The 12,371-nt window shown below is 41.9% G+C and overlaps 1 protein-coding gene across 1 annotated transcript in view; it reads left to right on the forward strand.

Annotated features, from left to right (window-relative positions):
* cita (citron rho-interacting serine/threonine kinase a) overlaps positions 1 to 12,371 on the forward strand; it is a 175,101-nt gene that overhangs the window by 43,157 nt on the left and 119,573 nt on the right. The window contains exon 11 of the mRNA XM_078227647.1: positions 11,074 to 11,179. Within this exon, the coding sequence (XP_078083773.1) occupies positions 11,074 to 11,179 (106 nt within the window). The remainder of the gene's footprint in view (positions 1 to 11,073; positions 11,180 to 12,371) is intronic.

The following is a 12,371-nucleotide window of genomic DNA, read 5'->3' on the forward strand; positions in this document are numbered from 1 at the left end:
TAGATAGCCACATGAATGGAGGGATACAAAAGAATGGTCTAGTTTGGACCAGGGAGCGGTGCAGACTTGGAGGGCCGAAGGGCCTGTTCCTGTGCTGTATTGTTCTTTGTTCTTTGGTCAAGGTGGATTTTGTAGAATGTGTCAGAATTATCATTCAAACCCCATCAGTTTAGAGATCTGTTCGCCAAACAGCAGCAGCGCTGTCTTTGTCAGCAGATTTAATGACCAAGTCAAAGTTGGACCTGAGAGAACAGTGCTACAAGTTTAGAGGGAATGAATAGTTACAATGAATGAAGGAAGGAGAGAAATAGAGAGAGCTGCTGTCTTGCTGCCCATTCCCAATAATAAGCGAGCATAATAATTCACTTTTATATGGTATAGTGCAATATTAACCATACTTGTGCAGCTTGAACCTACCAGAGGTGCGAGTGTTACCAACTGAGCCAAGATGACAAGATCTGATGTATGAGCCTGGCAAAGTGTGCAGTGTTGAAATCTGATTGTAGTTATATTGCAGGACACCTATGGAAATATGCTGAAACTATATGCATGCATGAGGGGACCTGATAATCAAACATAGTACAGGGTGGCTCATTATGGGATGAAGTAATGTGATTGCAATGCAGAGGCTAGACCTGGCATAATTTTTGGTCAATTATTTAGGAATGCAGCAATGGATATGATGATTTGAGAACCTGGTATTGCTATGTCATTAACATGTACACATTTAACATGTTTGCAATATAGTGTTGAACAATAATAGGCAGAGGAATTCCATACAACGGCAACATAGGTATTTGTGGGTGAACCTAATGGCTGCCTGCTGAGTGTTGCTCAGTTTGTCCCTAACATAAATCCACTTCTATCCACTAATTAAATCACCGCAAAGTACTTTCCAAGTATAGATTGGTTCATTCTGTGTCCCGAAGTACAAGATGGAAGAGAGATGAATTAAAAATGCTCCAGGGAGTGAGAAGCCACTGCCCCTCTCTGCATGGCAGGAACAGGGCTGCTGAACGCCGCACTCGGGTATGGAAAGGTCTGAGCTGAGCAACAGCCTGACTGAACTGAGAAAATTCAGAAAAGAAGTTAAAGAAGCCCTTGGGAAAATGAATATTTCAACCTCAGAACAGTAACAAACTGTCAGCAGTTCGGGAAAGTGGGTAATGGAGTCTGAGAACAGAATTGATACGGTTGAGGATAGCAAGAAATGCAATGACAACTACTCTTTTTTGTTAGAGGATCGATGTGAGCACCTCAAATTTCATGAGATGGGATACCTGTGAATTTATGGGGTGCCATAAAACTCAGACGTTATCCAGGTGGGTAGAAAACTTTCTCGAGGACATTTTAAACTCCTGGTCGATGTTCCTCCACAACTAGAGCAGGCTCACAGCTGCAACAAAGCCATCAGACGCTAATGCACCCCTGAGGTCATTTGTGGTGGAATTTCTCAGCTTCCAGATGAAACAGTACATTCTCATCAAGGCTTGGGGTGAGAAAAACTTCCAATTCAAAGGAAGGTGAATCATACTAGATCAGCACTACTCACCAGTTCTGCAGTGAAAACTGTGGATATTAAGCAGCTTGGGGAGAAGGACATAAGAATCCAAACGCCTTACCCATTGATGCTGAGAGTCCATTTTGAGGATGGAAGCAAAACCTTTTCATCGGCATGGGAGGCTGCAGAGGGACTGAAGCACCTGGGCATCACTGCAAGCCTCTGAGGACGAGTGGTTAGAGAGAGAGACATGCACATCATCGGACGGCATACCGCTGATAGAAATCAACGACAAAGTGATTCCCTGCATAGCCGCCCAATGGTTCGAGATGCAGACGGGTCTGCTTCAGGGGCACAATGAGGGTAGGCAGTGTTAAAACAGTGGTGAGATGCGTCTCAGACATCAGTAGGAACAAAATGAAACTTTAAATTGCAGACTCCTTAACTTGTATGTTACCCACGGACTGGGTTGGCTAACTAAAACTCAATTGCGGTCAACGTGATGGGTGCAGCTCAGGTAATCTGGTGTAATGTTCGCTAGCCAATGTGGTACTGTTCTTTGGGGATATTTACCATGCCAATCCACCTAACCTACACATCTTTGGACTGTGGAGGAAACCCACACAGAACTGGAAGAATGTGCAAACTTCACACAGGCAGTCACTCGAGGCTGGAATCGAACTCTGGTCCCTGGTGCTGTGAGGCAGCAGTGCTAACCATTGTGCCACCATGTCCTCAGTATTACTTTACATGTGGCTGAGTATTTTTTGCTTTATTATATACACTTTATTTTGTTGATTCAGAAATGTTTAGAAAGTTTTTAGCCACTTCTTATAACAGTTGGGGATAGGAACAGTTGGACAGGGGGAGCCAAGCAGTCTTGGCTGACGTAGCCAAGTCCAGATGGCTGTGCTTGTTTAGACGGGAAAGTTCGTTCAGCTGCCCTATCACCAATGCAGCTGAAGGCTTGAGTACCAGAAGGTCTGCTCCGGAGATTCCTTGTTATTATACGCAATTATGTATTTATCGAGTTGGACACTAAGCCTCACTTTTGTTGATTTAAATTATTTTCGGCCCAGCCCCACTTGGAAATGGGTCAGATTTGCGGTTAAAGCTTTTGTGTGTGTAGTTTCTACCTCACGGTATTCTCAAGGGAATAATGTTAAAGCCACTATATGGATACTTGCCCGCCCGATGTTCTCTTTTCTCTCTCATTATGTTATTTGTCAAGCTGGGTACACCTGTCATATCAATTGAATACAGATTATTATGGATGCATTAAAGGTAATTAGTTATAATATGAAGGGATTAAGGGAAAAAATATACTCTCAGTTGAAATATCTGTGCTGCAAAATTTCATTTTTACATGAAACACATTTGGCCGATATTGAACATAATAAGCTGGGCAGATCTTGGACAAACCAAACTTTTCCCCTCGTGCATCAGGGAGAAAAGGGGATGTCGCAATCTTATTCCACGAATTGCTGAATTTCTGTATCCACTCACAACATAAGGACACCGAAGACATGTTCATATTGCTTAATGGAACAGTGGATGAGGCAGAGATATCACTGATAAATGGATATGACCCACAATTTATTAAAAAGATAAAATCATAGAATATACAGTGCAGAAGGAGACTATTTGGCCCATCGAGCCTGCACCAAAAACAATCCCATCCAGGTCCTATCCCCGTAAACCCCCACATTTACAGTCCCAATCCCCCTGACACCAAGGGGCAATTTAGCATGGTCAATCCACCTAACCCGCGCGTCTTTGGAGTGTGGGAGGAAATCGGAGCACCCGGAGGAAACCCACAAAGACACGGGGAGAATATGCAAACTCCACACAGACAGTAACCTGAGGCCGGAATTGAATCCGGATCCCTGGCACTGTGAGGCAGCAGTGCTAACCACTGTGCCACCGTGCCGCCAGATCTTCAATCTTATCTTTGATAAAAGTACAGGATTGCACTTATTGGGAAGGGATTTTAATTGTTATTTCCCAAATGGCAGATAGGCTCTCAGCATCATCAAACCACTGCTCCAAGATGAGCAAATCAATGAGAAATCATGTTCTGGAAGCTGGGCTAGTAACACATGGCAGCGCCTGTTGCAGAGTAGCAGAGACTTTACATTTTACTCTGCTCTTACTCACGCATTGGTTATTTCTTTACAACTAAGTCAGAGGCCGATGGAATAATTCCACAGACATCTTGCCAATAGCTCTCTCTGATCATGGGCCGTTAGCTGTGACATGGAATCTGCGACAAAAATCTACCTCAAAGAGGTGCCATTTGAATGCATCGCTTGGATGGCATGGTGGCGCAGTGGTTAGCACTGCTGCCTCACAGCTTCAGGAGCCTGGGTTTGATTCCCTGCTTGAGTCACTGTCTGTGTGGAGTTTGCACATTCTCCCTGTGTTGGTATGGGTTTCCTCCGGGTGCTCCGGTTTCCTCCCACACTCCAAAGATGTGCGGATTAGGTTGATTGGCATGCTAAATTGCCCCTTAGCGTCCGGGATTGTGAAGGTTAGAGGGGTTAGTGGGGTAAGTATGTGGGATTATGGGGATAGAACCTGGGTGGGATTGTTGTCGGTACAGACTTGATGAACCAAGTGACCTCCTTTTGCACTGTAGGATTTCTATGAGAACTCAATGCAGCACCGGATACCTTAACCCCTGATTTTATGGCACTGTGCGAAGGCATATTTAAGAGGTTGCGTCATCTCATTTGCTTGTGCCAAAAGGAAGAAAAATGAATTAAAACGGATTGAATTAGAACAGGAAATAAATAATTTGGAACAGTAACACAAAAAGCAGCATTCATCAGCTTTGATGGCCTCCCTCACAAAGGCTGGCAGAGATCTAGATAGTTTGCTTTCAGAACAAGTCAAAGGAAGATTCGCAAAACCAGAGATATATGAATGCAGCGAGCTGCTTGTTGGTATTTCAATTAAGAAAACAGCAATCATGCAATATTGTTGCAAAACTTAAGTCAAAAACACCCCATCATTTTTCTCTTCTGCTTTTGCAGACTTCCACAGGAAATTGTACAAGGATTCTGATGGTTGTTGGGATAGGAGAAAAATTAATGACTTTCTGCAAAGCATCAACATGATAAGGTTGTCAGAAAATAACGCTAAGGAATTGGATAAGTCTATCGCCAATTTGGAAATTGATGAAGCAATAGATGCTCTCAAAAATAATAAAAACCTGACCCCGATGGTTGCATAAACAAATTTTATATGACTTTTAAAGATGTACTTGCACCTTTACTTCAGTCCTATCATTACTTACTAGGAACTGGACCACTCGGTCCTTCGTGGAGAGATGCAGTCATGATGGTTGTTCGGGAGGAGGATAGGGACCCAACAGAGTCTGGGTCATATCACCCCATATCATTATTTAATAAAAATTCTAACATCAAGACTGGCCCATAGAGTAAATAGGATAATAACTGAGATTATACCAAACTGGATTTATAATGGGGTGATACTCTGGAGACAATCTCCGCAGGCTCCTTAATATCATGATATATGCCCAAAGTAGTGGAATTGAGGCCTGAAAATAAGTTTGACCAAGCATCATGGGTGTACCTATTTCAGACTTTAGAACAGTAAGGAGTCTCACAACACCAGGTTAAAGTCCAACAGGTTTATTTGGTAGCACGTTCTTACCTGATGAAGGAGCAGCGCTTTCGGAGCGCTGCTCCTTCATCAGGTAAGAACTTCATCACCTGATGAGACAATATCGATATAAAAAGAGTTGTAGCTGGAGAAGAGCAGCACAAATTGTCATTATATGCTGAGGTCCTGCTATACTTTTCAGATCCTACAACATCCAGGCTTTATCTGAAAAAGAGGATTAGAAAGTTTGGCTATTATCCGGGTTACAAAGTTAGTTATGATAAAACTGATGCAACAGAAATAAGTGGACAGATCCCCAACTATATTAAGACACAGTGCCTTTAAATGGCCCAGTCAGGGCATTAAATATCTCTATTCTTGTTCCATCTTCAATTGATAGAATATATGGAGCAAAATACACTATTATCATTCACCACATTAAGAGTGATCTGGATCGGTGGCTGATCTTGCCCCTCTCTGTATTAGGATGGATTGAAGTTATCAGGATGAATGTCCTCCCCAGATTATTGTACCTGTTCCAGATGTCTACATTAAATATGCTGGATCATCTGATCTTCTGTTTTATATGGCAAGAAAAATGACCCAGAGTGTGATTTAACACATTACAGCTGACTAAGCTGGAAGCAGGTTTATCACTCCTCAATTTTAAATTCTATTTTTGGGCAGCTCAACTAAAATTATGACAGCTTGGCTAACCGACAGAGTAGAAATGTGATGGCTGAACCTGGAGAAGCCTGCATGCCAACTTCCATTAACAGCACTGCCGTTTATAGGTAACAGGATTAGAGACTGCAGAATGAGTGAACGGATGAGATTGCCTTAATATTTGGAAATAAATTCAGCAAACATTTCTCGGCTCTGACCACTATTGGATCTATAAAAATGTCACGATAAGAGCTTTAAGAAATGGTCGGAATATAGTCCCACCTTTCTTCACCAGTTATTCAGCAGGATACTCTATTTGAGCAGGTCAGAGGGGAATTTGGCTTTCCAAATACTGACTTTAAGATACCTGCAGATAAGACATTTTAGTTTAAAACATGAAGACCTAAACAAACTAAGAAGTCCATCTCCACTAGAGTCAGACTTTGCAAACATTCAACGAGGTGCCACTGGCAGAAAAGTAAAATCCTGGATGTATCAGACATTGCTCTCCTAGCAATTCCTTATACATTAAAATAAAATGGGAGGTTGAAATACAACAGATGTTGGTGGATGAATGGAATGAAATCTACTCTGAGGCCTATCTTGTCATCTGCTCAAATATCTGGAGAGAATCCTCCCCCCGCACCTTCCAGCAACTGCTCTATTAGATACAATTCCTGAAGGGATGGAAGGAAGAAAACATAACTATCTTTTACAAATTTGACTTATAACTGTCATTAAAGGTATCATCTTCAACTGGCAAACCCACATGTCTAACCTATGATTCTTGGTTATCTAAAGTCAGAAAGCTATTTGAGATAGAAAGAGTCATACATTCATTACAATTACAAAGCCAAACATTCTTTCAAAGGTGGATCCCAGTAATGGGAATATTGGCCACATGAACTAAACCACAGAGAGCAACCACCCCCCTCCCCCCCCCAACCCAATACGACACCACTCATTATATATATTTTATTTTCCTTTTTGTTTAAACTTTGTCTCTTGCTATGCTTGTTTGCTCTTTCTTATTGTTATCTCTCATTTATATTTATTCAATATAAAAAGATTTTTTTTAGGCTGTGCTTTCCCATATATTTTTTATCGTCATTTTTTACTTGTAAGGAAGCAGTTTTTATACAGACCAGCTATCATCAAATTCTTGTTTATCTACTATATCAACACTTGACTGTACATGTAACATGATTCTCTAAGTGTTTTTGTAATATTGTCTCTTATATGTTTCTGTCAACTGCACTGATGATTAATGTGATTTGCAATTCTAAGGGCAGAATTTTACGAAATTTTTTCTAAGTGTTGGGCGTGAAACTGGGAGAGTTCCAGATCTGGTTTTTGGGCATGTTTTCATATGCGCTCTGACTTTAACATTTTGGGTGAGTTTGTTTCTTGCTACAGAAGGCAATGGGCGGGGCTTAACATGCCCAACAGCCTGTAGAGGGAGGTATTGCGCATGTGCAGATCTCTGATGCTGCACATGTGCATTAACAGTAGCAGGGGTCTGACAGAGAGAGAGCTGTCAGGCCCCTGACACTGCAGGCAGCCTCAAGTATCACCCCCCCTGCGGCCCAAGATGCAGCCCTTGCTGCCCAGACCAATGACAGACCCGCCGCCCTCCCCCACTGATCACATGCAGAGTGTCAGTGGGCACTCTGCCCAGTGGGCATTGCCCAGGTGCCAGGGTAGCACTGCCGGTCTGGCACTGCCCAAGGCGTACCCCCCGCCTTGCTCTCGGCCTCTCCCGGGGGGGGACTTAGCCACTGGTGAGGCCACCACATCTGTTTCCCATTCATGGGGAGCAGGTGTTTTCCTTGCCGGAGCGAACCTCTCCTGGCGAGGCCATAAAGGCAAGCGAGCCCGGACGCTTGAGCGCCGGGCTCACTAAACAGAAACAAAACAGTATTAAATTTCAATGCTTTTCTCCTGATTGAAGTTGCCTTCGGGCTTTATCTTATTCTGATAGATAAACACATTTGATAACCGGGTGCTTCTTTTCCTCTTTAGCTAGATTGATCTTTGCAAGCAAAATCAGGGAGATGGGCTCTGTAAAAGGTTATAGGCTGAAAGCATCTATTAGCCCACCCTTTTCAAAAAAAAAATCCATGTAATATTAAGCACACTAGTGTAAAAGAGACCATTTAAATAATTATGCCTCACTTGTGTCACCAGGGTTATTTTTTTCTCTGACATTGCACTTAGAAACATTTTGAAATTTGACACTGTTGCTAATGTGGACACGCAGTTTTCAATCCACTGTATGCAGGCTGCTTCTCCCAGCTCATACATGCTCACACTTGGATCTTTCTGCCTGCCTGTACCGGGCGGACTTGAGCTGGTAAGTAGTTGCACAGTGCATGTTGTCATTGTATATTACTGTATTTTACTGCTGCCAAACTGTTTGAACCTATGGAATTTGCCAGTCCACACATGCATAGCTTCCAGCACCTTTTCTGGCACCCTGATTTAAAGCTAATCTACCCGTTTTCTCTCTGTTTCTCAGCATGGTACAGCTCAAAGAGAACATTTGGATCCTGGAGCTTGAGCTATCAATTAAACACATTCCCATGCTCTTTTCCTTGTAAGGTTTTTTCCCCTTCAATTATTTATCTAATTCTCTTCCAATACAATTGAATCTTCTTCCACTGCCATTTCAGGCAGATCATAATAACTCAGTGTTTAAAAAATTTAATATTTCTTCATGTAGCCTCTGGTTCTTTTGCCAGTTGCCTTAAATCTGTAAACTCTAGTTCTCCACCCTCCTGCAACTGGAAACAATTTTGCTTTATTCACCCTATTAAAACTCTGCACAATTTTAACACTTTAATTAAGTTTACTCAACTTCTCTGCTCGAAGGCAACAACCCAAACTGCTTCAACGTAACTGATTGTTGTCCCTTCCCTAATTGCCCTTGAGAAGGTGGTGGTGAGCCATCTCCTTGAATTACAGCAGTCTACTTGGTATAGGCACATTTACAGTGCTGTTAGAAAGGACATTCCAGGTAATAGACCTAGACACAGTAAAGGAAGGCAATACAGTTCCATGCCAAGATAGTTTAAGGCCTGGAGCATAATATCCAGGCGGTGTTCCCATGATCTACTTACTGCCCATGTCATGGATTTGGATTTGGATGGTACACGCTGCTGTCACTGTGGTGGATGGAGTTCCTGGATAATGTCAGTGTGTGGTTAGAGCTTCACCTATCTGAGCAAGCGAAGAGTATTCCATCACAGTCCTGACTTGTGCCTTGTAGTCGGTGGACAAGTTTTGGATAACCAGGAGGTGAGTTACTCACTGCAGGATTCCTTGTCTCTGACCTCTTTTAGCTACAGAACTTATTTGTCTGGTCCAGCTAAGTTTCTGGTCAACGGCCATCTCCAGGGTATTGATGGTAGGTGATCTTGCAATAGTAATGTTGTTGAATGTTACAGTGAGAAAATTAGATTCTTTCTTCTAAGAGATGGTCATTGCCCAGCACTTGTATGGCATGAATGTTACTTGCCACTTGTCAATCCAAATATGAATGCTGGCAAGAAACCAGAAAAGACTTTGGAATCAGAGGAGTTGTGAATGGTGCCGAACATTGTGCAATCATCAGCGAATCATCACTTTTGACCTTGTGATGGAAGGAAGGTCATTGGTGAGCAGTTGAAGATGGTTGGATCCAGGACATTACCTTGAGGAACTCCTGCAACAATGCCCGAGGGCTGAGGTGACTGGCCTCCATCAATCACCGTAAACTTCCTTTGTGTTAGGTATGACTCCAATCAGTGGAAGTTACTATGCTCCTCATTGTTAATCACATTTCTCAAGATTCATATCATCTGCAAACCTTGTTTGAAATATTGGTGGTGGGTATTTTCCCTAACATATTAACAGCAGTATCCTGTTTCTTTGTTGAGATTTATTTTCTTTCAGGGAATGAGCCAGTCCATTTTAAGGTAGTTCAGCCAACATTACTCAGATGAAGCAATGCATACGTTGCAAATAAATCACCTTACTACTTGGTGATCATAACACATATTTCACCTGCCTACTAAAATGCAAACATAATGCAATGCCAGTTGTTCATTTTCACTCCAGAGCTTTAGACAATGTCCCAAATGGCAGTGCAGATTTCTGAGACTATATGGGCATAATTATAATGGGTATATTACTATAGTGATTATAATACTGTACCAGGTCCCAGACAGAGTTGGAACTCCATGACTACATATTGTGAAATGAAATTCAATAAACCAGGAAATTTACGGACTAGCACTAGAAAATAATTGTGAAAATTGCCAAATTGTTAACAAAAATTTAACTGATTCACTAATCCCAGTTTGACCTATGGCACTCCAATCTCAAACTCTGAATCTTTTTCTCCCAAGTCATTTAGCAGGTTGTAAAAACTGGCAGTAAAGAAAGTTGACTAAAATCTCCTTGGAACAGCGAAGATTGGGCAAATAGTGAGACTGATGAAGCAAGAAATGCTTGAGACGATTGACATGAATCATATTAATCCACTGACCCTTGTGCCTTCCATCAAAATCTATTGAGTAGATGTGGACATAACCTGGTCTGGAACCATCGTACCAATTTGATAATTTCAGTTCAATAAGCACTGATTATACAGACTGAACTGGGTTCCATTCACATGGTAGATCTTTGCTTAGCTTCTTCAAATTGACATTTAATACTTGATGCTCTTCCCAATGCAGCTCACTTGGATTTGGAGTTTGCCTGCACTGCAGCAAGAATGAAAGTTTCAGTAATTTCACTTTGGCTAAATGGTAAAGTAAGCCCTTTCTCTAGTACAAGATGGTTTCTTCCTCAATCAGTATAGATAGCAGGGTGCACTGTCGCTGTTATGGCATATTGGGCCATACAAAATGCCAACAGCAGCATGTAGAGTCTGATGGGCTTAATGATCCTGATAGCAGCAGCATAACTCAGGTGGGCTCTGATGGTGGAGTGACCTTCTGTCATCTGGCTTGGGAACATGGTTGTGTTTGGGTGTTAGTGCAGACTTCTTTTTGCCAAATCATCTGAATTTCACGTATTGCAGGATGGTGTCATTGACCAGGTATCCATGTTTTTGGAAAGATTAACTCTTCTACGGTAAAGCTATTTTGGTGCTTTTCTCTCTCTCTCTCTAGTTATGCACCACCAAGTTAACAAATTCTGGCCACTTACATTTATGATTGCCCTCGGTGTGTTTAAAATCAATGATGCGCTACAATTGAAACTAACTCCATAAATAACCCCATTCTTGTTTCCAGGTCAGTAACATCACTGATGGACTCTCCAGCCAAGACTAACTCTCTGGAAAAAAAGTTGCTCTTAAAGAACAAAGAACTGCAGGAGACACAGGATACATGTCATAAGGTATATATGGTACATATTACACTCTTTTTCTTTGTTTGACTTGTTTTTTCACATTGGATAAGGGAAAAGGTTCCAGATTCCCCCCAATTGTTATCAGTTTGCCGAATGGATAACACTGCCTCTCTTTATTTTTCCTTCCCTTAACCTTCCAATGGGGGCTGTGGGGGTGTCATATTTTACCACCACGTTGGACATAGAATTTCTGTTCAGACCATTGAGTGTGATTTCATAGTTAGCTTCACAGATTTTATAAGTGTTATATTGCATCGCTTTGTAAAGGCAGAGTGACCTAAAATATTATAGCCTATTATTTCTTGGATCATACTTGCACAAATATTGCGCAAAGATTTGTGTCTTTGTGTTGATCATAGCAATATTGTCTTCGTCCCAAATTTCCTGTGGAGTTCATTTGACAATGCCAGAATGTAAAAATTGATATAAAAAGAGTGAATTCAGTGGCATTATTGTGCATTCTAATTTCCATATTCTAAATGCCTGGAGCGATGCTAAAAATGATGATTGTTTTAGTCATGTCCCATGAATTTGAAACAGTCCATGCAGCATGACCTGATTAGTATTCAGACTTCAGCTGATGGGTGGTACGTAACATTCACACCACACAATTGCCAGACAATGACCATCTCTAATAAGAGAGACTATAGTCATCTCTTCTTGACATTCAATATCATTAGCATCACTAAATTCCCCCCCACCATCAGCTTCCTGGGAGTCGCCATTAACCAGAAACTCAACTGAACCAGCCAAATAAATACTGTAATTACAAGATCAGGTTGGAGGCTGGGATTCTTGCAGTGAGTAATGCACATCATGACTCCCCAAAGCCTGTCTGCTATGATGAAGCACAAGTCAGGAGTGTGATGGAAAATTAACTATTTGCCTGGTTGTGTAAATCTAACAACAACACTTCAGCAGTTCAATGCTGTACCTTACAGGACTGTAAGGTACCTCATCCATCACTTTAAATATTCACTCATTCCGCCACTGGCACAGGGTGGCAGCTGTGTGTACCAACTACACTTGCACTGCAGCAAGTCACAAAACCCATGACCTCACCACCTAAAAGATGCCTGGGAACACCACCACCTGCAAGTCCCCCCCCATCCAGGAATACATCATCTTGACTTGGAACAACATTGTCATTACTTCTTTGTCACTGACTCACAGCATGGTG

This window comes from Mustelus asterias, chromosome 13 (assembly GCF_964213995.1).
Source record: "Mustelus asterias chromosome 13, sMusAst1.hap1.1, whole genome shotgun sequence".
Taxonomy (NCBI): domain Eukaryota; kingdom Metazoa; phylum Chordata; class Chondrichthyes; order Carcharhiniformes; family Triakidae; genus Mustelus; species Mustelus asterias.